Source organism: Haemaphysalis longicornis, unplaced genomic scaffold (genome assembly GCF_048455015.1).
Source record: "Haemaphysalis longicornis isolate Haplotype H1 unplaced genomic scaffold, Haemaphysalis longicornis Haplotype H1 scaffold_13, whole genome shotgun sequence".
NCBI classification, from domain to species: Eukaryota; Metazoa; Arthropoda; class Arachnida; order Ixodida; family Ixodidae; genus Haemaphysalis; species Haemaphysalis longicornis.
In genome coordinates, this window is record NW_027526233.1 from 75,853,283 (window position 1) to 75,879,673 (window position 26,391).

At 45.4% G+C, this 26,391-nt stretch overlaps 1 protein-coding gene across 1 annotated transcript in view; it reads right to left on the bottom strand.

Moving 5' to 3' along the window:
- LOC144163894 (AB hydrolase superfamily protein YfhM-like) overlaps positions 1-23,491 on the bottom strand; it is a 47,455-nt gene extending 23,964 nt beyond the window's left edge. The window contains exons 1-3 of the mRNA XM_077694561.1: positions 23,473-23,491; positions 19,704-19,900; positions 13,338-13,471 (exon numbers count right to left, since the gene is read on the bottom strand). Coding sequence (XP_077550687.1) covers positions 13,338-13,471; positions 19,704-19,895 — 326 coding nt within the window. The 5' untranslated portion in view covers positions 19,896-19,900; positions 23,473-23,491. The remainder of the gene's footprint in view (positions 1-13,337; positions 13,472-19,703; positions 19,901-23,472) is intronic.
- Positions 23,492-26,391: the final 2,900 nt, after the last annotated feature.

Here is a 26,391-nt window from a genome sequence, read left to right on the forward strand (position 1 = left end):
TTTTATTACAAATGTAACCCGTGAATGGTCGAGGAGAAACAAGTGCAAATTACAGAAATTTCTAAGCGTCGGAGAAGTGCGTAAGATGCCCTACTATGTGCTAGACGTTATAAAAATCGGTTATATGTTTGTCACATCAATGTATTCTGTCGGAGAAATTTGAAGGAGTATCATACCAACTGTGACATTATTATAGAAGGTCACCGAATGAGACTGAGCGGAACTCGGGAGACGCGATCTCCTGCGATGTCAACGTAACATGATGATTATGTTTTGAGGCGGAGTTCAAGAACTTTCAAAGTGCGGATTATGCTGTTAGCCGATTATTGAGGTTACGTTACAGTCCAGGGAAGCGCGCTGCAAGCAGGCACAACTGGGGCGTGGTGCATTTTACAGTGCGTTCTTTCGCTCCACTGTTGCACTGGTGGCTGCTGGGGGCTAGAAAAATTACCTACTTTGCTTTATCGCGTTTATTTTATTAAAGTGAATTTTACTACAATATTCATTTTATTTCATTTACAGCGTTCTAATTAGCATTTTGTTTTGAAATCTTTCGTCTTAAGAAGAAGTGTCTGCCCATTTATGGCATCGATGGCACACAATGCAATCACGTGAATGAGGCCGACTGGCAAAAAAGAAAGCGGGAAACGGAACCGCGCTATATCAAAAATATTTCCTCTTTGGTGTTTATGCTTTTCGGTACAAATTTGTTCGGTGCACTTCAGTCTTCTTCCGTCATTTTAAGGCCAAAGCTTGGCCATACTTCTTAACAACGTTTTACGGAGACATTGTAGTTGCGCCTTTTTACTTGCTTTCATTTGTTTCTCTTCTGGCACTAATTACTTCCACTGGCTTCTTTCCGGTCATACCGTGTTTGCGTCTGTTTCTTCTCTATGATGCCTGAATGAAAGTTGTCACCAAGCAGATTGGCACATGCCTCAGCCCCCTAGAATACGGTTTTTTCGAGTCTGGTGTGCACCAGGCCTTCTCCCGTGCCTTTACCTTCAGGTATTCCATGGCATCCACTATTCTACAACTTTTACTTTTTAAATTCACAGTGTGGATATTTTTGCGAACCGGTCACATTTGCTTCTTAAAGCCCCCAAATGCGGGCCAATCCCCCAAGTGGCCGAGGGCCACGAACTAAGGAATGGCAACAACGACAACTTTTCAGATTTGTTTGACTTATTTTCTTTGGCTCTTCACCGCACTTGTTCGACCAAGCTTTCTACAGTGGATTTTTTTCTTTCAGTCTGGTTCTTTTCCTCCCCTCTCTTCTTTCGCCCTCTTCCCACTCCCGCTTACGTACCTCTTTCGTCACGCAGTTACTTTAATTCTCAAATCTCCGCTCTACTCGCTTTCTTTGCTCGGCTTCTTGTCATAAGATGGTGACGCTGAAGAAAACCCGCTGAAATGTGTAGATATCACCTGTGATAACAGATAGGCGCCGTTGATTGTATATGTATACATGTATAAGCTATCTTGCCAGTTGTTTTATCACAAAAGAAAATGTGGAACACGCAATGCCTCTGCCACCGTGACTATAAATAAAACGCACGGTCACACACCGCCTCGTTCGAAATTGCTTTGTGAGCAGGCGATAACTGAAGCGCACACTCCCGCTGCAGGCGGGTAGACGCGCGGCAGAACCTACAAAAGCCATTTACGCTGAATTACGTCAAAGACAGGCGAGGTCAGGGAAACATGTCTCGAGGGGCCCTATTCTCGACTGCACAAATTTCCAGGCACTTTGCCATGTTTTTTGCGTAAGAACAAAGTAAGCAATCAGTGTCGTGATGCACGTATAGCTCTGACGACACGCAGGGTGATTTGGCGCTTCACTCATAAAGATCACAACTAAGGTATGAAATACTGCCCATGAGAGATATAAAATTTAAAATATAAAATATAAGATAAAATTTAAACGGTAGCTGAGGTTGGCAAGGGAAACACAATTCTGCAGGTCAAAATTGGCGTCAACACCACTAGGCGATCGGGTAACGTTGATCAAAAAGCAGGCGAAAGGAGGATGTTGTTTAAAAAACATCGCACAATCTTTTTTTACCGTGTCTATTTCTTTTAATCGCTTTTAGTAACATAGTTGAGCTCTCTTCTTCAATGGAAGCTTTGTTGCAGTATCACCTTCCCGGCCGCCACCACCGCCACGAAAGCGTCTCCTGCTAAGTTACAAGCTTATGGCATGATCACATAAAAAGATGGCCGCGACCATCGTTTGTATCACACATAAGAACAGCGAAGCGCTACGCCTGATAACCGCAGAGCATACCGATGTCGCCGATTCACTCATTCGTCAAGATCAACTTCAATGAGCACTGTAATGAACAAAAGAGTAACTTTTATTTGTTATTTTTCTCTTGAGTTCAACCATGTGACCCAGAAGCTTACTAGGACATGTACGGACAAATGCCATGCATTGGGTTCGCTTTGTCATGAAGAGGCTTGTACTGCCGTCTTAGATTGCGGTTACGCCAAACCAATAATTTCTTTCTTTTATTGCCAAACATAAAAGCAAAATGTTGGATATCATTTGTATGTTCCGTGAAAGCTGACTTGGAAACAAGTTTAAACTACTATTTCCCTAGATAAAAACATATGCTTTAAACCGCGTGTCATACTAAACTGCACCTGTTTGAAATTCACAGACACTTCGCGGCGCCGAAGTTCGGAGATAATTTTTGCACTATTTTGCGGCAAAAGCAGCCGCTATTTTCAAGCAGCTACGTACCATTACGTCACTTTTGCGCAGGCTGACGTTGCCAATGTGTAACATGTGGTCCCCGCCAACTGTTTAAATTGCGTCACGCCTTCTCAGCCAATCACAGAGAGGGCGTGTTTTACAAGTATTCTTGTTGAATAGCTAAGACAGGCCTATGTTGTCATGTCCGGTGCATTTATTCTAGTTTTTCATTGTCGGCCAAGAATTATGCGCTTCAGTTAAAAGAAATAAAGCAATATTTAGAACTGGTGGCCGTAAACGTCGTAAAACGTCAAAATGACGAAGGCACACACAATCTCTTTGGCAACCGGAAGCACGTCACCAAAACGGAAAGCCAATCTGAAAAGACTTGGCGAATTCCCAGTTTCCCTGGGAATTCCGGAACTCATGCAGTCGAGAAGAGGGCCCCAGTGATCATGTCTCGCACACACCGGCTTACTGTTTACTGGACGCGGTTGGCGGTTCGGTCGCTAAGAACGCTTCCGGGCAAGCTGCTCGTCACAAACAAACTCCAACGTCCACAAAACCTGCTCCTCGACACTCATCGAGGCGGTCGCCGAGGCGAGCGGTCGCGTTCCACGTCGGCTCCCGAGGAAATGCTTCTTTCCACAGTGAAATCTTGAATTGTGCTGTTTTAAGGTATTCGACGAGTCGCAGAACATCATCCGCTGCGAATTGACACCGGATTCAACGCGGAGGAAGCCGGATTTTGGGAATTATTGGACTTTCTTTGCACCGAACGCCACGCTTAGGCTTAGCTAGGTCTGACCGCCTCGGGCGGCCCCTGCCCCAGCGGGCAGCCTCCGCCGGCGCGCTATGGAGCTAACAACGGAAATGGACGTGAGTACTGGCACAACAACAATGGGACTGCAACTCGGCAGCCATGAAGGGAGGACAAGCGTTGGAGTACCCGGCGAAGACTTCGTGCCCGGCGACACGGCGGGGTGGACGGCCCCCGGCAGGCGCGCCAAGCGTGTCGGCACCGATCCGAAAGCCGGCGAGTCCGTTTCGACAGAACATCAATCCCGACCCCGAGAAAGAGCAAGCTATGCGAAGCGAGTGACAGCGGCAATAACGCGGGCAGCACGCATGCCAGCAATGCCCAGGGAAGAAGCGAAGATTATTGTACGGCCACGTGGCGGCCTTGACATCGCTCGCACGGGAGCCACGACCATCATGATGGCCGTAATAACGGAAGCGGGAGTAACCAAGGAAGAAGCGCGAGCAGATACGATCTGTTCTAACGCGACTCAGAACATAATCGTCGTGAGTACCCCGGACGAGCGACGAGCGGGGCCATACAACAGAATGAAGAACCTGGTCGTCGGGGGTATAAAGTGTGGACATACCGGGCTACTACTGAAGGAACAGTGAAAGGTGTAATTAAGGGGGTGGACGTCACAGACACCTCCGAGGGCATCAACGAGAACATTGTGAATCCGACCAACCCCACTGCGCTACAGGCGCACCGCATTGGCACGTCAACAGCGGTCATCGTGCTATTCGACGGTGCCAAAGTGCCAAACTACATCAAGTACGGGCCAATGCTGATGCGATGCGTCCTGTACCGCAAACACTTCGATGTGTGCAAGCAGTGCGGGAAGGTCGGTCACAGGACAGACGTCTGCCCCTACCCGGATAGGAGGGTCTTTGTCGCCTGCGGGGAGCGGAATCCCGGCGAAGATCACCAAGAACGCTGCAAAACGAAGTGTAAGTTGTGCGGCGGAGAGCACGCCACCGGAAACCGAGAGTGCGGTAACAAGTTCAAGGTCCCATACGTCGTTAAGAGGCGCCAGTGGGATAGAAAGCAGAGACAACAGCACCAACCGCAAGACGAAGAGGAGGAGTTCCCACCGCTGCCACGAGAGCGAAGCGTCAGCCGAGGACCGCAATCCAGGGGGCATAGCGGCGCAGGCGGTCGTCAAGGGCGCTCCTGGTCAAGGCCGGCGGCGACGGCAGGGAACCGGCGCTGGGAAGCAGCTGGACGAGCAGCGTTGACTGCGGGGAGCGGTTCAAGGCGCCGAGGCGGTGCGGAGAACGTGGCGGAGCGGGAACGTTCGAGATCGAGGGGCGGACCCGGAGACCAGCGAGGGAACGCCGACAAAAAGGTGGGCTGGCCCAATGGGTCTCCCAAAGCTCGAACCCCTGAATTCCCCTCTCCCCCTGAATCCCCCCCCCCCCCATGCACATCCCCTACCCCTTTTCAAGCTACACAGAGCGAAAGTGCAACAATCTTAGAGTTAAGGAACGTTATCGAAAGACAGAACGTGCTAATTTGAGAGCTTATGAGTAGGCTAGAGAAAATTGAGAATAAATCGCACCAGAAAGAATCAAACAAACCTGAGGAGACTATAGCGAGTGACAAATGAGAAGGGCCACGCAAAATGCCGAGGAAAAAGTCGCCTCCCCCCGCTGTTCCCAAGCCAACAGCGGCTACACAGAACGTAGGACCGCAGAAACAAGAGGAGATGGACGCCGAGGAAGTCCCGCAGGGTACCAACAAGCAGACAAACACGACGCTGAGGGCAGAAGAACAGATCCAAATGTCACCTGGAGAGACGGACATTCTGGCAGCGCTAGGGAGACTAGAAGACCACATGACCACACTTGAGGCGAAACACGATCGCCTAGCAGCCAGAGTGAACGCCATGAAGGTCCGCAACCGATACGCATCCCTCAAGAAGGAAAGGGCAGAAAGACTCAAGGAGACCATCGCGAAGAGGCGAGGTCGCTTAGGCGATAACACAAAGAATGACGCCTAACCCCAACAATAGGCGGGCGCCGAAGCAGCTGGGTAGCAGGGAAGTATCCATCATCTACCAATGGAACTGCAGAAGTATAAGGGATAAGGATAAGGAACTAATCTTGCACATGGGAGGACAAGATCGACAACGGCAACCGGTCGTCATAGCATTGCAAGAGACGAGAGGGAAGCCGCGCCTACCATGATACATAACATACACAGACCCATCGGAAATAAGCACACCAATCCTCGTACGCAACACCGTGACGGCAACCCAGCACATCACGGCGCAACACGGATGCGAACATACGCTTATAGAGATACACGCACGCGACATCGGAAGCGCAAGGAACATGTTCATATTGAATGTGTACTGTAGACCCGGAGCAAAGCACTATTGCAATTTTAACGTGATAGTGAGGGAAGCAAAACAGCTCGCGAAAGACAGATCGCTCCTTGTATTAGGTGACTTCAACGCACCACACCCGATGTGGGGCTACAAGATGGCGTCCAAGAGAGGCAAAGAACTCATACAAGCGATGGAGAAGCACGACCTCACACTCCTTAACGAACCGGGCGTCCCCACCAGAAACGGAAACAGTGTTACTAACGACACCACACCGGATCTAACATGGATGGCAGGGACACTCGAAGCGGAGTGGAGGTGCGACGACGTTGATCTGGGATCCGACCACAAAATCATAAGCATCGAAGTCCACGGTCCCCAATACCGGGCCGAGCTTGGCAAGGCAAGGATTACAGACTGGGACAAGATGCGGAAGTACACTCGAGATGGCCGTGACGCGGCCGAGGAGACAGGAGCAGATGTCGAGCATAGCTTACAACAGTACGAGGAGTGGGCAAAGAAACAGCAAGAAACTCTCGGCCAGTTCACCCAAAAGATCACGACAACGACGGACACACCGTTCGTCGACGCCAGGCTATCCAACATGTGGGCAGCTAGACATTCGCTGACTCGCAGATGGAAACGCCAGCAAAAAAACAGGAAGCTAGCACGACGCATTGCTCTCGTGAACAAGCAGATTGCAGAATACGCAGCGAAGCTCTGTAGAGAGAGCTGGCACAAGATGTGCGAAGGTCTACAGGGACAGCTATCGGCGGGAAAGACGTGGAAGCAACTACGCCCCCTTATAGACCCGGCACAGAGCAAGACGGCAACCAACCGAAACCCTACCAAGGTACTCAACACGTACTACGGTAACGAAAGCAAACTCTTCAGGGCACTCAAGAAGAGATACCTGCAGATTGAAAAAGGAGTTCACCCAATACCCGAAGAGTATGAGGAACCGGAAAACGGCCAGCTAGACAGACCCTTCACCATGGCGGAGCTCTGGTTGGCAATAGATGAAAGCACCAAGAAGAGCGCACCAGGGACGGACACCATAACATACAAGCATCTTTCCAACATGTGCGGCAAGACAGCGAGCGAACTCCTTGGGTATATCAACAATGCCTGGGAGACCTCAAAGCTACCAAACAAATGGAAAGAGGCGGAAATAAGATTCATACCGAAGCCAGGAAAGCCCCCGTCAGTAGACAACCTGCGCCCGATATCGCTGACCTCCTGCGTCGGAAAGGTTATGGAGCGAATGGTGCTACGGCGGTTACAGGGATACCTGGAAGATACAAGAAAAATTCCAGCTACAATGTTCGGCTTCCGAAAACACCTTGGAACGCAGGACGTCATGGTGCAGCTCCACGAGTTGGTAGTCAAGCAAGCCACGAAGAACGGACCAAGAGCCATCCTAGCCTTAGACCTCAAAGGAGCGTTCGACAATGTGACGCACGCCAGCGTGTTGCGAAACCTCAACAAGACGGGGTGCGGGCGCAGAGCATTCAAGTACATTCAAGACTTCCTCACTGACAGGACTGCGACAATTGCCATCGGCGGGACGAAATCAGACCCCATAACACTCGGGGAAAGAGGCCCTCCTCAAGGGTCTGTGATTTCACCCTTGCTTTTCAACCTGGCCCGCTTACCCCTGCCAGGGCTATTAGAGCAAATCGAAGGAATAAACCACGCCTTCTACGCAGATGACATTACGGTATGGACGGCAAGAGCCGGATCTGAAGGGTGGATGGAGGAAACACTACAACAAACAGCCATGACGGTACACGAATATGCCAAATTGTGTGGCCTGAGCTGCGCAGCGCAGACGTCCGAGCTCTTGCTCGTCCAACCAGGTGTCAACAACAAAACAAGATGCAGTATCACTGTCCAAATCGATGGAGTTGAAGTCAGGCCAACTCAACAGTGTCGTATACTGGGATTGATGCTACGGAACGATGGGAAAGCAGACGCAGCAATCGCTAAGGTCCGAACAACGACCGAGCAAGAGCTGGGTATGCTCCGGCGAGTAGCAAACCGCAACCGTGGCTTCAAGGAAGACGACGCCATCCGTCTAGTACGGGCCTTCGTCATCTCGCGGATTACGTATTCAGCACCGTACCTGCAGATGACGAGGACACAGAGAGAGGCACTAAACGTACTAATACGGACGGCAATGAAACAAGCTCTGGGACTCCCCATATACTCATCAACAAAGCGCTTGTATCAGATGGGGGTCCACAACACCGTCGACGAACTTGTGGAGGCCCACCTTTCTAGTCAGAGAGTACTGCTTGGTCAGACCGAGCACGGAAGACAGGTACTCCAGAAGTTGGGATGGACAGTCGAACCCACACTAACGACAAGTAAACTACCAGAAAAATGGCGGGAAGCGCTCACATCGAAGCCTCTCCCAAGAAACATGACACCGGGAGTAGACGATGACAGACGAAAAGCCAGCACAACACCTCTAGCGCGAAGATTGGGGGGAAACTCCCGCGTCCTCTACGCAGACGCTTCCCTCCAGAAGGGCAGCGACCGGGCGGCAGCGGTTGTGACAACGAGAGACCGACTGGTCGTCTCGGCTTCGACGAGGACCAGGGACTCCACGACTGCGGAAGAAGTGGCCATAGCCTTGGCGCTCGTTCAACCCGGCGTCGAGGTTGTGGTGACGGAAAGCAAGAACGCCCATCACCACCCACCTCCCTCACCTCACCCAACCCTTCACCCAAAGAGCGATGGGAGATCTTGCGGTCCAGCCCTACCGTGCCGACCCACATAGCCCTCGTGGCTCGAGGCGTGGAGGTGCTGTGAGCATACGGGCCCCGAGAATAGGGGACCGCCCCATCGGTTGCCTTGATGGTGACCCCTTTATGGGCTCAAATAAAGTTCAACCAACCAACCAACACTCATCGAGCGAATGCCTCCTTGAAGTCGTCGCATACGGGGGTCGGTCGCCAGGTAACCGCGCAGCCAATGCACAGTACTTTTGTAGATATAAAGACAAGGTCAAACTTCTCATCCGTTTAAAATGGCTGTTGGGGTTGCAATATGCCTGCTACGGTGACCAGGAAAAATTAACCACGCCGAACGAGCAGCTGCCATGATCGTCACAAGTACAACTCTGCAGTGCAGAATCATTCCCGAGTTTCTCCGAGTTCTTATGTTAATCAAAGATACCCAGCCAATTCGTGGGCGCGGTCCAGCGAATAAAGCGCCTCCCACCCATGGCCTCGATTTTTTCGATTGCGTAGCATCGTAGCCAGGAAATCTTTATTCGATGCTAGCTAACCGGGACGAAAACTTAGCAACACACAAAAATGAAGTGCCCAGTGCACCGCCCGCCAATGGTGCCACAGTCGGAGGGGGTGGGAGGGGTTCGGTCCGAGCTGCGGCTGACTCTTGCCCAAGCCGAGACGAGCGGCCGGCCACAACAGCAAGCTACGAGGCCCTTTTTCAAACACAGTAAAAACAGAGTAGAGGATAAATGACACAACTTCGACGTCTAAAACACACACGGCAATGCTGAAACACTATATTGACACGCCGATTGGGACAATTTCTGGTATGCGGCCGCCGTGCACACTCAACGAAGGCGTAAACGAAATCCATATTTGATGGCCGGGAGCAAAGCGCCTTCCGTGTGCTACAGTAAACCTTTTCTAACTGGGTTGTAAACACTTTTCTAACAGGTAAACCTTTTTTTAACTTTTCTAACAGTAGACCCTTTTCTACTTGCGCAGAGCTGCATTTTGTCTACCTTCAAGCGACTTTGCAAGCTTTAATTCAGTGGGAGCTCAGAACATCGCGAAACACGCACCGCCCCGCGCCGGCTGTGGCCAACACCGGGGCTTGAGAGCGGGGGGTCGGGGGGAGTAGTGATGTTATCAGTTTATTCTAGAGAATGTGTTTTGGAGGTGAATTTCATAATATTGTTACGAGACATCATTATCAAGTCTAGAACATCGTCAAAGAGGGAAGAGGAAGAAGACGCTAAGAGTAACGCGCTTGGAGTTCGCTCTCTTGCTTGGACGGCACGTGATAAATCGTACTGTGCCTTCTTTACATACCGGACTACCGCGTATCATTTGGTGAGGGTGCTGCATGCGGACGATATCACAACGTAAGCGGCCAAATATGGCCCAAAGAATATGCCCGGCGTGCTGCGCGAAATTGCTCCGGTTTCACTCGAGGTGTGCGGGATATTACACTATCAGTACTTATATAACTCACACAGCTCAAAACTCGGGAGCAGGCAGTACTCGGGCCTTCTGCAATATCACCATGTTCTTTATAGAGCCCTGTGTAGGTCACCTCCACAAGTAAGCCCGCATGGATTCTTTTGAAAAAAATTTTCTGCCAATAATGGCAATTTTTTGAGGCAATGTGTATACCCTACATAGTATTAGGGATGCCATTCGTTGGTTAATGTTATATGTAACGTATTTTTTGTGGAGGGGGATTGTGTTCGTGAGGTTTGAAGACACCCTGAAAAATGCAAATCGGGTGAAAAAAAAAGCTTTCTCTTCCGGAAAAACGGCATTTCGGAACTGGGACTATAAACTCAATGCTCCTATAAAGTCTCCCCACGTGTTATCGTAAGCAATCGTAAAGTGATGCGAAACGTTTCTTTATTTGCATGAAACTGTGCGTCGTTACATAAATACTGCCTTTGCTTGAATAGAGTTTCAGACTTCTGTGGACCTTACTCAGTTGTTCTCGCCGAAAAGCCCACTACATCGCAACGCTTCCAAATAAAAAAAATTAAGCAGTTTAACTCAAAGTGAAACAGCCGGAAATGCAGAGCAGAGATTCGCAAGAGGGATCTGGCGCCATTAGCCGGTCATTCCTACCACCCCTCACGCTATTTGCGTCACTGACTAACTCCTCTCTTGATGATTTTTGTAGAATGCAATTTAAGTTTTCCACCTCGCTGTGACCGCGCGATCCCAGCCTGGAACAACCCGAGCGAGGTTTCTGTTGCTTTGCTGCTAGCTTTTTTGTGTATGTGCTAAAGCATCTCTGCGCCATTTTAAACACGTAGTTTTCCTTTCCTTCCACGGCTACTTCTTTTCAGTTACTACAGTAAAACCAACCCATTGAGCATTATTACCTAATGGAATGGGGAACCGCCGATTAAGTACAATAATTTTGCTTCAAATTTCCCTGCAGTTTTCTTTGCGCTAACTAACGGGGACATTTAAGCCCAGTGCCAGCGGTCACAGAAGTTTCGCTCGGTTTTGCTTATACAAAACAATACCGACAATACGACCTTCAAATGGAGCACGCGAAGCGTCGTATGACCGGGCGTCGTGCGATCGGGGTACGGGTAACTGTCGCCTTAATAGACGGCCTCACGTGACAGGTGGGCTTAGAACCTATTTAAAGTGCTTGAGAACTCCCGCAATTTTGGAGCCCCTAACTGAAATCGAGGACGAGGAGAAATAAACTTATATTAAACATCAACAAGCTGGTATCAGGGGCACCGGCCCCTTGAGAGGAGTCCTAAGTCCCGGACCCCTTGGAGTCTACCAGCCTTTTTTGCTCTCTCGACCAACGTTTGCTGGTCGAAGAGGTCAGAACCTGTCAGCATATCCACCCACTGCTGAAAGGAGGGATTGGGGTTTGGTGTGAGTGGCGGTGTGTGGAGCACTCCCAAACGATGTGGTTTGGGGTGCCTAAATTTTTAAAAATATAACCTCTATTTGGTGCCCCCTCCACCCCTCCACGGTGTCCACGCTAGACCGCCAGCCATGCACCCCGCGCTACGCGAACCCCGTGCCGTCCGACCATGGCGAAAAGAATACCCTCTTTTCTTTCCTCCATGCGCCTGACGCTATTTATTCCCCGCCAGCCCCGCGCCTCGCGCGCGCTAAATAATGCCAGCGTGGTAGACCAAATTGAGAGGGGAAAAGGCGAGAGTTGGAACTGCCAACACCAAGCGAAACGAACAATAGTAGGAGACGGCGGAGTACGAAACAGGAGCGGAGCGACAACGTGGCTTTAGAAGAGACTGATAAGCGGAGCAGAGAGAGGGGGCCAGAGCACGCCGCGAAAGAGAATAACTTGAATCAACCAGGCCAAGAAAGCGGCTGTTGGGTTGCGTCGTATGGGTTTTTACGTTCGTCGGATCGATGATAGCTTGAAATCGGCGGTCTTCCGGGCCACTTGTCTGGACTTTGACTTCTGGTGGTTGGCGCTTTGGTTGACTGCGGCCGACCAGTACCCGCCAGCTTGCTTGCGTCGGCTGGTCTGCGGGGCTTCGCACATAAGGCAGCGTCAAATGAATGTTAAGAATAAAACAAGATTGGGACGACGCGGCGAAGCGCTTTAAAAAATGAGAAAAACACCGGTTTATCCCCGCCAGGATGCGTCGTATGAAGCGGACCACGTGCACCCGAGCGTAGTATTCTAGGGGTTTTTAATGCATTGTTTCTATCGGGGGTATGCTGACACCGCGGTGTTCCATCGTAAGAACCGGGTCACCGTAAGAGAAGGAACGCATAAGCGGGGTTCCACTCTATAAACATCCTGATTAAGCCTCCTCTCGACTTTTTGACGGAAGGCTGAGTCAAAAAAAGAGCGGGTGTCTTTTCAAAGTCTCTGTTTGGGTTGGTGACGCAGCAGGGCTGCTCTGGTTTGGTTCCTTACGCCGGAAACTGCGGCCGCCAGATAGAGCGACCGCATAGCATTAGGACGAAAAGCCTAGCCCTAAAATGCTCTGCATTTAAAGCTTATACTGGCTAGGTTCACGTTGCATCGAGGCAATGGCCAGAGACAGCAGAAGTACTTTTAGGCGAAATTTAAAAATGAGTAAATTTAGATATAGTAAATACATGTACATTAAAGTATAAGCACTCGGAATAGGAGGGGAGTAGACACCGACACGAGAGGAAAAATACAAGACGGCGCTTTTATGACAAAAATATTTATGAGAACCATCCTCCAAACTTGCATTCTGCGGCCAAACCGCCGTGCTCTCGCATCATAAAGCAGGGCTACATTACATCACATATCTTTCTTTCTTTATATCTTTTGAAACAATTACACAAATGGCTTGGGTGATATTGCGAATGGTAAACCATGCTTAACTGGGCCAAGCCACCCTAGAGCTGTAGAGGCATTGAATGGTGCAGTTGTTTACAATTTTCACGCAAAACAAAAACAAAAGCATGTAAACGAGTGCGCAACAGAAACAACAAACTGTGTCACATCCTGTGAACAACAGAATTTTTTGTTCCCGGCATTGCATAAACACTGGAATTACAATTGCGAATTTAGTCAACATGAACTGGTGTTAACACCGAGCAACAAAAAATGCAAGTTAGGTATATAAAAGAGAACACTGGGAATATGTTTTCGAACATTTCAATTTTAAATTACTGCATGCATGAAACACCGAATATTAATACTTATTTTCCTCGTGTGTGTACGCCCCAGCTATCGTTCAAGATACTAAACCAGTAACTGCGTGATAAAATGCGGGTCTATTTACAGTAAAATATTACCAGAAATTGCTGCTTAGTTCTGGTATTTGCTTATTCCATATATACCAGAAATCAAGAAATCCATGCAGTAAAACAATCATTGGACGGGTGTCATTTTTATCACAGCCTGTTTTGACATAATGAAAGGTAATATTCTGTAAAGAGAAAAGATATTAGGGTAATTACAAATAGTGCTCCTCCCACATCATCTTTACCGATGCCCAAGATCTGGATTGGTTGCTGAACGCTCTTGACGTACTGGTGAAGCATATTCATTCAAACAGAAAAATTTCTAAACAACAGTTACTTATAGAGATTATGGTGGGTTCCTTACGTTAAGGCTCTGGTGGAAGTCGAAACAGTTTTTCGTGCAACGCGAGTTTTCTGCAATAAAACAAATCTCTACTGAATAATTATAATTTCAAACAGCTGAAACGTAAGTACGACATAGTTCTATAAAGGAAAATACAAGGTACAGCTGGGTAGTAGAAAGCAGTAATTTATGTGACCTTAAAATTCCTAGAAAACTAATATAAGGAGATTAGGTGTTTTAGCTACTGGTTTAGTCTAACTAGGGCCCCTCACATAGTCACCAGGGGCATAACCTGGCGGCACTATTGAGCTGGGCGCTGTTTTCATGGTTTTCCACAAGTTTGCGAAGTTATAGTATGAATGGGGCTTATTAGAGGACAAACGGCGACGAACCAGTACGTGATGTTGTCATGCTGGCGTGGACAAAAAGTGGGGTATTAGCGAACCCTAAATTCACTTCGGTGTATTTAAATTATATACCCATTTCGAAATTACAGTACGCATACCTTTTCATAGGTCCTGGTCTTACGCACCAATGCAAACTGCCAGTTTTTTTTATACGGTGCTGACTTCTAGCTCCCCATAAACGAGGCGTGTGCTTACGAAAGTCATTATAAACCAAACCCGAGTCACTTCACGCATTTCGTGCTTAGATTTACCAGGATGACGCATTTCCAATCATATAGTATTAGAATACCAAAGAAGAAATTATAAAACCCTCCGAAACACATTTTCGCTTTCTGAAAAAAATATATATATTTGTGTAAAACACGTATTTCGTTAAAAATTGCCTTCGTTTTTGGTCACGTTGTTTCTACACACCCAAAATAATCTGATGGCGATGAATTTATCTTGACAAAGATTTGCACCTTTTTGCTGAGCAGCCATTGAAGATAAATAAATCATTTTCGTAAAAAACGTCTGCAATAACGACGCCTAGCGGACATGTATTTTCTAGAGTTGCAATGAACTAAACCCAAGATGTGAATTACCAGTTTTTATGAGTTGTTGTTCATTCAGCTCCAATAAATATTATTCCGCGGCGTCAAGAAAGTATTTTTTTTTATTTTCAGGAAACGCTGTAATTATCGAGAAATAGTTCTCAACCACGCGTCCGGAGGGGGGGGGGGGGCATAAAGTACGGTTTCCTGTTCTAATCATGAATGCCCACCGAAACGTGTAAAATAATAAAAAAACGAAGCACGGGCAGTTGCATTTTCTGCTTATCCATTTGTACGATTTACAATTACTCCGTCAGCATTTCCAACAGTAAGCTGCGTATGTACATCCTTAATGATTCCGTTTAGCAACCCTAAGGAAAAGTGTCCTCTCTATCCGTATTCTGCAACCTTAGATTTCAGTCAACCTAAAGAACAAGCAGGGTTCCGTAAAGGCTATTCAACAACGGACCATATTCACCCGATCAATCAGGTGATAGAGAAGTGCGCTGAGTATACTGAACCCCTATATGTAGCCTTCAAAGATTCTGACAGAGCATTTGACTCGGTCGACACCTTAGCAGTCATTCGGGCACTACGAAACCAGAGTGTAGATGAGCATTTTGTAAGAATACTAGAGAATATCTACAATGGGTCTACAGCTACCATCATCCTCCATAGGGAGCGCAGTAAAATACCTATAAGGAAGGGACACAGTCAAAAAGTCCCAATCTCCCTAATGATATTGACAGCATGTTGACAAGAAGTATTCAGAAGATTGGATTGTGAACAGGTGGGAGTAAAGATTCCAGAATTTCCGTTTTGTTCAGTTCGGCTATGTGGTCTAGGCAACTTCCTACTACGATGTATGCAGTGAAATGTCGTTGATACGCTTTTTGGCGGGAACCGGAAAACAAAATATATTATATGAAAGTAAACCTACGATGTGCTGATGACATTGCCTTGTTAATTAAGTAATTCGGGGAAGGGGGGAATTGCAAGGCATGTTTACCGCACTGGACAAACAGAGTACAGCCATGGGCCTGAAAATTATTATGCAGAAAACTAAAGTAATAATCAATCACCTCGGGACAGCACAGCGGTTTGAGATAGGTGGCGAGGCCGTGGAAGTACTAAGCGAATATATCTACTTAGGCCAAGTTGTGAATGCGAATTCCAACCAGGAGGCAGAGATAATTCGAAGGATAAGAATGGGGTGGAGTGCATTCGGCAGGAATTCTCAGATAATGCATGGCAGCCTGCCCTTTTTCCTTAAGAAGAAAGTGTATGTCAGCTGCATCTTACCGATCTTACGGGTACTCACCTACGGGGCAGAAACTTGGAGGCTCACTAAGAAGGTTCAACTTAAATTGAGGGCGAGTCAGAGGGCAATGGAGCGGAAAATGATAGGTGTAACATTAAGGGACAAGAACAGAGCGGAGTGGGTCAGGGAACAAACGCGTGTTAAGGGCATATTAGTAGAAATTAAGAAAAAATGGACGTTGGCAAGGGCATGTAATGCGAAAGCAAGATAACCGCTGGTCATTGAGGGTAACAAACTGCATCCCTAGAAATGGCAAGCGTTGCAGGGGGCGGCAGAAAGTTCGATGGGCAGATGAGATAAAGAAGTTTGCGGGGATAAATTTGTCGCGGTTAGCACAGCACCGGGGTAATTGGAGCATAATGGCAGAGGCTTTTGCCCGGCAGTGGGCGTAGATGATGATGATGATGATTATGAATATGATAGCTTGCTTGCGTTCGGTATCGTTATTTGCCACATTTTTTTAATTCGCAGGAGTGTACGAAACCTGGAGCCGATGCCTGCGTATGCGTGTGTTTTGTTTGTACTATTTTGGTGCAGTGCATTTTCTGTGTGCGCTTTTTATAAGGTGTACAGAACGATTGTTTCGCTATCTTATCCTGCGGGAGAACATCGGCTTAGTGAGAAAAATGTTTACAAAGGTTGAAACGACGCTATGCCACATCACTCAACTGTAATTTCTGATTTGGTTGATGTAAACACACACAATTGGGGGTATGTTTACGCGAATTTTTATGAAAGCAAGTGCTGGTGCGAACGCCCATTTGCGATTATTCTCAATTGTAAGTGTATTTCGCGGATCTCACATATTGCTAAAAATGGCCAAATTGAGCATAAAACTTCACGCCGTTTAATATTGAAATCCACCTGGAACGGGAGAGAATTCCACATACACCTAAAGTGGACTCCGATGGCTACCAAGGAAACCAATACATCATTCTCAAAAACTTCCTATTGAAGTAAGTATTTGCTCTTATCGAGGATATGATCCGCACCAGGGCAAGATTATAGCTGTCGGTCTACCATCCGAGATATAGAGAAGGCTACCCGTTTGTCACGAGCGAAACAGTTGATCAACTCGTATTGAGAGATGGGTTTTAAGCCGCCACTACAGAAGTAACGCCAATATAGGGTAAGTTTCTGTGAGGATTATCTTTCGTTCAACTGCGAAGACTACGAAACGTGTGTAGCTTTCAGTTCTATGAATTCGGCTGCAATAAAGGTGTTTCGAAATCTCTTTCTCAGACGTTCTGCCACCTTTATGTTTTCATAAAACTGGTCTAATGCTATACGAGGTAGTCGTACCATTTCTCCTATATTTTAAACAAACCGATTTCAAGAAATTATACATTGGTCATGCAGTATTGTAGAGGCACGCTTGCTTTAATGCAGAACCTAAAAATAATTCACTTTCCTTAGAAACAATAAATATCCACAGCAGACACCCAATCAGATGTGTGAACATGTAGCTTTGTCCAAAATTACAAAAATATTATGGTCCCTGACCCCGATAACTAACCACTAGTACATACTCTTCTGGTTAAAACAATATCCGGAATTTTAAAATGTCAAGCACAAGTTGATTATCCCAGGCGCACATTTAAAATTCGGATGTTTTTTTTCAAATAGAAGCCTAATAACGGTAACACTATTTGGTTCATTTCTTTTGGTTTATTTTTTGTTTAAAGACAAACACTACAAATTCAGAATGCATTTTAATATAATGATGTGTTTTCTAAGTTTGCCAATTTAAAATAAATGACTATATACTGTAGAAAAAATTATTATAAAATGTAATTGGCGAGTAAAAAATGTTGAAGTACAACTACATATAGTGCACATGTGTACCACATTCGACGCTAAAGCACTGTAGTTTGAATAATCCAATACTTAAAACCACAAGGTAATCCACAAAAGTTGCCGGTGTCGGAAAACCTAATCACTATGTTTCAACGTTACTGCAGCCAACGGGAGTGCAGTTTACAACCACGGATGCTACGTTTCACCACAGTGAACGCGACAGTTAAACACTAACGTTCACCACAGAGCCTTTTCACGAGAAATGGTACGGGTGTGACTGGTGGACATTTTTAATTTTGACGAAAACTTTATGTATAACTTTATCTCCACAGGGGAAACAAATCTGCAGTTATTTTGTGAAAACAAATTTGTGTTCCCCAAAGAAATCATAGGGTCCGATCGGGACACTGGCCCGTTGAGCGACTTGTGCAAAATGCAAAATTTCTACCACCGTAAAAGAAAAACTGCTGCAGCTATCGCCCTAGTTCTCATAAGGTGAAAACTTTGCGCACTCTCAAATAGCTTAACGTATTCGTGTTAAGAGTTCAGAACAAATGTCTTGAAATAAAATTTGCCTGGTTCGAAAAATGTCTGAAACTTGCGATTGTGTGGGGTCCTTTTCCTCGGCAACTAAAGCAGACAGGCAATTGAAGTTTTTTTTTGTTATTCTTCTGTTCTTGGTTAATTTGCGCGGGAATTTTGGTTTAGGTCGTCAAGACGGGTACGTTTCAAAGAAGCACTCAGCTGTAGCTAGGCTGCGAATTATAGTATATTTTGAAAGCCATTTCAAAAAAGGCCATCAACGATTTTTTTCAGACTTTCACAAATTCAAGCAATCGTCGCTGTCTACTATCGACATCAAAATAGGTTGCACTATTTTTGTTGTTTTGCAGCAGCAAAGGCCAACTTTTGCCTTGCGGGCAGCTTTGCAGTGACATAATCATGTGGTTTTTAGAAGAATATGACGCAAAGAAGCGAGAGAAAAGCCAGTTAAAAAAGAAAATCATTATAGAAACATTCCGGGGAGCATGCTTTGCTGAAATGAAGCGTCATTTAAGTACCCAGCCCTTGGTGTCCCCAAAACGTTCGCTTCAAACATTTTTTTGCCACTTGCAATACGGGTATGCGGTGATTGCTGTTTTGCCCATAATATTGTAGTGTGTGCCATCAGGACCCAAATAAAAATTACTGTTTGCAAACGTGTGTGAAGGTATGGGTGTATAAATTGTTCTGTAACAAAATTTTTATAAAATGTCATTGCTTCATGACGCCCTGTGTTACGTGAAGTGACAACAACAGTTGTTTGGCGGTGATTCCGGTTTCTCCTAATCAAAGTAGCAGTTTTCTTGGGGCAAATGGCCGGCTTGCGCATAAGGGAATTTTAATTGCATGCCTAGAATATTGTTGTTTGTGTTTTCTACATCGCAACTGTTTGTTTGGTATATCATACAGTTCTTCTGGTAACGGCTGGCGCTACGTTTCCCTCACCCTAACTGGGTGTGCACATTCTCTAAACTTTTATCCAAGTAAGGCAAAAAGAATTTAGCACAGGCGTCCTTGAAAAGCGGCAAAATGCCTGCAACAAATATCTGCGGTGATGAAACTGCGGCCGTCGGTGCACCTGAGACGATCAAGTGGCTTGTGAATTGGGGAGGAGAATTCAACCTTTGATAAAAAACTGAATGTCTGACGTTATTTGGCGTGGTATTTTTGTGCTAGCCTGATACCACAATTCTGTATTTCACAACAATGTTGTTTTACAGACTTCATACTTGCCCTACGCTACTTTGTAATCCCCCCCACCGATTTCGGAAGGGGATTTCTGCAAATGCTTCCCATAGACATTTAGCATTATTATTCGCAACAAGCAGTAGGTCACAGCTTGAGACGAGAACTGTTTTCTGGAAATATACCGAAAAGAACTTGTCGTCTCCAATCGAATAATTGAAAAACGCTACCCGAGCCCGATTACGTCAAACCACCATAAATCAAGAAGAAAGATAAACAATGCCGTACAGAAATGTTTACAAAGTGGTGACTCCCAAATGTGGTGTTTCCAAATTCAGGTGGCATCGTTCTATTCTTGGGAATGAAGATTTCGTCGCCGTGCAATATCCGTTGAAATTCAACATATCCTTTCATCCAGAGTCCCATTGTTGTTGCGATTGTAAAGAAAATAACCTTGGCTATAGCGGGTGGTAGCCACATTTTCCCTGGAACAAAAACCGATTAGGAACGTTAACAAAAATATGTAGGTATTAACGTAATGTGTGCATTCAGCAGAGAGTACATACAACAAAATGAAGCGCCAACCCAGGAAGTAGTGTAGTATTGTTTGCTAACGTAAAGAGTACTTGGGAATGCCACAAGACATAACTAAATACCACTTTGCAAATGCTTTTTCAAAATTTGTACAGAATTGTAATAAAAGGTTAGCATAAACTAGGAGCGTATAAACATTCCCCCTGGGTGATTCCCGAACATCACGACGACGCAGGTGGCCCGAAGCCGTGCGCGTGGTTTGCCTAAAACCTTACTACGCAAGATAACTTACTTTTATTTTTGTTTGTTCGGAGAGTCGTTTTATTTTAGCAGCGGGTCAATGCCATCTTAGAGGGGGTGGGGTAGGAGTAATGGCACGAACCATGAATTGGATCTGTTTGTTGATGTTTTGTTTTTGCCGCCCGAGAATAATTACCTCTGTTACAAGTAAAGAGCTTGTTCCATTCTTTATTTTTTATGCCGCGCGTTTTATCTCATTTGACAGTGAGAGTGTTTCGCCCTTACGTCACTAGTCTAGAATATTCTTCGTTGATCTACAGTGTACTCCAGATAATTTGACGGTTAGAGAGGCCCTCGCACCGAAAGATTTATTAAATAGCCGGACAGCTGACGCCGCGGCATTATTTTCACCGACACTCGTCCACGCACGTCACGTTGTTGACAGCTGCTTCACCGCCTTGTGTTTTTCGAGTGGTTAGGGCAGCACAAGTTCGCTCCAATAAACGTGTTTTCCCTTCAAGCCAACTACGTCATCTTTGGCTTCGTGATAATTCGACTTTCATATAATATGTTTTGTTTTCCGGTTCACGCCAAAAAGCGTATCAACAAAATTTCACTGCATACATCGTAGGTGGAAGTTGCCTAGACCACATAGCCGAACTGAAAAAAAGGGAAAATCTGGAGCAGGACTCCTCCCTCCCCAACGCATCTAATCAGTCTGAAGTGCGCAGGCTATCTTGTTGCATTTGCTGGCCGTCTCCTCCAAAGATTCGGGCTCAATGAACACGAACTAAATTAATTTGGAATCGAAACATGACGGAGTAATGATTAGGGTACTTTACTTGTAACCTGAATTTATTACTCCTTGCTTACTGTTTGCTGTTCCAGTTGGGCGATTGGTGGGGAAAACACTGTTTTAACACTGTTTCGGATGAACTTGTGATTTTAAGCATTTGTATCTCTGTTTGAATTAAACCCTGCGAAAACGCCGTAACTTTGTTGAAATATGAATATAGTGAGAGAAGCTATTGAGTAGATTCCAGAAATCGTTCACACTTTTCTAATTTTCTTGCAAAGCTGTGGCTTTACGTATTGTTTCTCAAAAAAGGTGTGCGCTTCTGTGTAGGAACTGGAATATCTATCCACTTAATAAATTGCGTTCAGAGTATGAATTGGAATTCCTATACAACTTTGGGTTTGCATGTTACCAGTGATCCCCTGTTACTAACTGTGCATTATCTATCCAATATTCCTGCGCAGATATGGTTGCTCTTATGTCGACGATTTAATTCTCTTTATTGTGATGTTCTTTTTGATATTTGAACTGGAAATTTAGGTACAATATATAGGCTCGTTTGGTTATAATGGCTGTAAGTTGAGATTTTATCGCGCACAAAATGCAGCCACTCTGGCGATCTTTGCGATGTATGTTGTCTTGAAGTGTGACACGGGTTTTTTCTTGGCCTTAAGTGTGCCGCACTGCAAAAACTGACTTTGCGAGGTTGTACCCGTTCAATTTACAGCGTCCATATTTTTGTCGTTGTTGTCCCCTAATGTTTCTCCGGCGTTTTACTTTAGGCAAATAAATATGATTCTTTCTCCTTGGTAGGCCGGCGTGAGACTGTTGTGGGCGTTTACATTCTTTCGTAGAAATCTTTTTTTGTGTTACTTAAGAAATGCGAAATGTAAAGTAAAACTGTTTATCTTCAACGCCCTTGCAATGTCTAATGCGTTGTTATTTTGATCCCCAAACTTTTGAACTGTTTCCGCCCGGCAGTTTAAAACCGTGTGACTGTACAGTCGTTTTGTGTCAGAACACATGAGCCACGAACGTGCTACTTAATATCGTCTTCAGTAAACATTCCTCTGCACGGACGAATTTCTGTTCATGCAGTTATGTTAACTTCCGAGAAAATGTTAGTCGCAAATGTGATCTCGGGAAGCCTAAATGTTTACATGTGCTACAGCTAACGTGCGAAGATGCGGTTTGCGCCGCCTTCAAAAAGTACCCCTGTGCCTGCCCCACATTTTACCACCCAATGTCCGGCGATTCCAGAATACGCACCTCAAACATGTCATAAAAGCTCCTCAAGAAATAGGAGTTTTATACTATTATAAGTCATCCAATGTGCCCTGTTTATACCAATAATTCGTCCAGCTGATCTGTGGTTCTGGAGCTCAGGCTGAAAGCCTACACGCAACAAACGACCGTCTCCGGCATTCATAGCACTCACAGTAAAACATTTACATTTGCCTGTGGGCTACGAAAGCCTCTCATATGCAAAAAAGGATACATAAAGCAAAAATTTTCAGAAACGAACTCATCGGGAACCCGTTAGAAACCTTTCAGAAAACTGATCAAGCATGATTGAAGTATGCCGTTGCTTGAATAAGCGAGAGGCTTCAAATGTTATGTTAGACATGAGGTAAATATTCACAGATATCATTTGTTTATGTCAAACAAGCTTCCTCTTCAGAATTACCTAACAACTTCCATGCCGTGTAATTTCTTTGCAGTCTGGAACCGGCAATATTGTGCACGCGTACTGTAACCTTCACGAAAGCTGGTCAGTTCTTGGTGCATAACTAAATAATACGAAAAAATGAGGTCGCCGTCGCATAAATACTTGCAACTAGCAAAAAAGAGACAGAAGTTTCTTTATAGGGTAAATGGTATTTATGCAGATTTTTTATTCTGATATGAAACTAATTTTTTATACACGACAGGGATACCTGGAAGTAAAACTCCTACACGTTCCGGTAGCGTATCGTGCCCCTTCAGTGCTGTTTAAAAGCCGTTCTGATACATTTTATGATAAATTTTGCCTACTATAAATAAAACGCAAGAAAGTCTCAAAAATACGATGCATTGTCGGGTGAAGCTTTGTTACGTTTCTTTGCTGCAAACCATTTTGTTATCACTGAATGAATTTTTTGCAGTTTTAAAGACCACCTCTTGCACTGTAGCATTCCAAAATTATTTGGCTGCCAAGTAAGCCCATCGGGTTTGTACTTCAACACTTAAGCCTTATTAAGCGATAATATATATATATATATATATATATATATATATATATATATATATATATATATATATATATTTAGGAGCTGCCAAAAAATCCGCAACCGGTATTTGATTAATTCAAAAAGATGTCACTTGTTTTAAAACCTCCGAATAATGTCAGCAGCTCGTAAGTAATATTCTGCTAACTGCGACCTCGACTGAACAACAAGTACAACAAGATGTTATCTGATTTTTACAAGATTAGTTGGTTTACCTCACCGAATAGTGCAGTGTCTAGAAGCTTGCTATCGCCTTTTCCCAAGGCAGCGCTTATATATGTTGTTTATGAGCGAGAACGTATGGTAGAAAGGGTACTAAAATTGCAAGAATAAACCCTACATCTGTAAGACGTCTTCTAGGCAACAAAATGCCCGTAACACGCCATTTAAAACCCAGAAAGTTGAAATGCCACAAACAATTTTCCCCGAGAGCAGCTATCCCTCGCTGAAAAATGTGTCAAGAAAACTACAAGCATAAGCAATTTTTTGCCCACATGCGTGACTTTCTTCGCTGGTGTTTTTGCAAATGTCGCTACAAAACTTTCTTAAATCGACGTCTCAGTCGTCGCATGTTGGCTTCAAGCGAAGGAATGATTCACAAGTATGCTTAAGGACTCCAAATTTACTTCAGTATTGTCGGTCGTGGTCAGCATCTTCCAAAAACGATACCATATACACGACAGCAAAAAAAAACATTTGTGACTAAAACAGTCTCAAAATTTCTAGTTAAAATTGGCAGGTATTAAATAATGTTTTGTCTTTAAAAAGCCACTACTGGAACTCTTGCGTCCCTTGGTTTACGTACACAGTACATTTATTTTTCCTGAATATTTGAGATTGAATAAAATTTACTTGCCGAAATTGTGTCCGGTTTATCGAAAGACTCCTATTACCATATTCCCGCATAAACTCACAATCTAAATTATCGCTTAGATCAACATGAACGCATATTCAAAATAACAAATTCAGTAAATATATTTTTCCAAACGTAACTAAGACCCAATATACATGCTTTAAAATGCAGCATGCATGAGTTTGGCCTCTAGAGCAACCCTTAGAAATCCCGCAAGTTCATTGCTTGCCAATCAGTGACCTCATGGGTCCTTCTACACGAGCTGCGTACAATGTAGCATTGGTTGTAGCAAGAATGCTGGTCGCTTCTATGATGCAGCTGCTCCTGTGGTTGGATTTAGGCCTTAAAAATTTCGATTATATTTTTAGAAAGCACTACTTAGCAATTGACAGTAGAGTGCATCAATGCTTTTCTGGTTAGTAAAACCCGGCCGCCGTTTCATGCAGGTACAAAAGCTCCTGCTAGGGCCGCCGCTGACAGAGAGGGTACATTCTGCGCCCGCACCACCCGCGCGGACGGCGCTCCGCTGAAGCTGCTGCCCGTTCGAGGCAGTTGTTGATAACCCAGAGAATACTGTGCTGTCACCCATACTTAGCTTCACATAAAATGGGGTGTCTGCATTCATCTGCAGAAAAGTTTTTTTCGCTTGCCTTTGCAAGATATCAACGCTTTATTAGAACGAATAGGGCATATGCAGCAACGGTGCATGTATGTTTTGCCGCAGAATTTCTTTATATCTATTTAGGGCCGCCTAAAATTGTGCTTCGTTTTTAAGCGGAGGGTATTTACTCAGTTTTGTGACACTGCCGAAGCCTGAGATTTCGAAATTCGCAAATGTGGGCCGCGGAGCGAGTCCTGCGGACAGGCCGGTCGCACGAGCAATATGCAATCTGACCGTTACGCGGCTGGTGTTAGCCGCAGCGGCGGTACCAACAATAAACATATAAATGTCCCATGGTTACTGTTTACTGTTGTTACCTTCAGTGCTATGCGCTTATTGCGTGCAGCTTCGGCAAAATTTTGAAGTGCTAGCGATAAAGCTCTCTTCGCGTGAATACAGGCTGGTCTGTGTGATTGTTATCCATGTTAATATCGAGTTTATCAAGCTCTCTTATTTAGTTCAGATTTGATGGTGATAACTTAAAATACATTTAGCAGGATTTGAAATTTGGCACGCGAGCATTTTTAGCAATGAATGAAGTAAGGCAAGTGTATTTTTATGGCGCCTCTAGGGTCCTGAACACTAAGGTTAATAAATCGAAAAACAAGTGCTCATAAATGGCCAAAAATAACTTTAAATTCATGGCAGAGTTTTTACAAATGTGTCGACCAACGCACGTAAATGCAATGACTGACGCCGGACTTCGCCGGTCTCATGCGGCTACTCACCCTCGCCTGCGTGGCCGCGCGGTTCGTCCGAACGACGCTGACGTGCGCGCGACGCGTGATTGCGCGTCCATGTGGTTCGGGCTTAAACCCGCCTAAAATATTCAGCGCGTTTCAACAGAGAAACATTAACAGAAAATTAACAAGAAGATGGACTCTGCCCGCACTTTTTTATATAGTGCAAGAAAAGAAAAACACGAATAGGAAACACTCAGCCCACGGTCGATTCCCATTGCCTTACGACACATAGCCCGAGTATCTAACAAGAAAAAGGCTGTGTGCGTTAAAACTTTTCCGCGCAGTCTTGGTAGAACTTCACGTTTTATGCAGGGTGCGTATCAGTAGCATCAAAAGGGATTTTTTTGTAAACGTCGCTTCCGGTAGTCTGATACCGAGGTGGTAGGTTCTAGTCGAATTGAGGAGGAGCACGGCCACTAAATGAGAGCGCGAGTGCGTCCTTCTTGGCGCGGCCGTGTCACGAGGCGCGGCGACAAACCTAGCCAAAAGTACAGGTTACGATCCCTTCGGTACGAAGGCAGTGGCTCAAAAAATATCCGGAAGATAACTATGATTCTCACCGCAAGTTTTTAGCGGAGACGGCTGCCATACCCAAGTTTGCCATTTATTAGGTACCCCGACGAAGCTACTAGAAACGCGGTGCTCCGTTGAAAAAGCGCCGCACCCTCTGAAAAGGTTGCGTCGATTAGCGCTCCCGTCGCTGAAAAATAAATTACACCATCTTCCCGTAGGGGAACCCTGAGTAGTATGCAAAGCAGCCATGGCTTCGATTCAAGTGCCTATTAGTTTTCAACTCGTCGTTCCCGTTAGGTTAAGGTACGTAGCTACCGTTATATTTACAGTTTGGTTTTCATGGTAACTACCACAGTTTTCACTGACAGG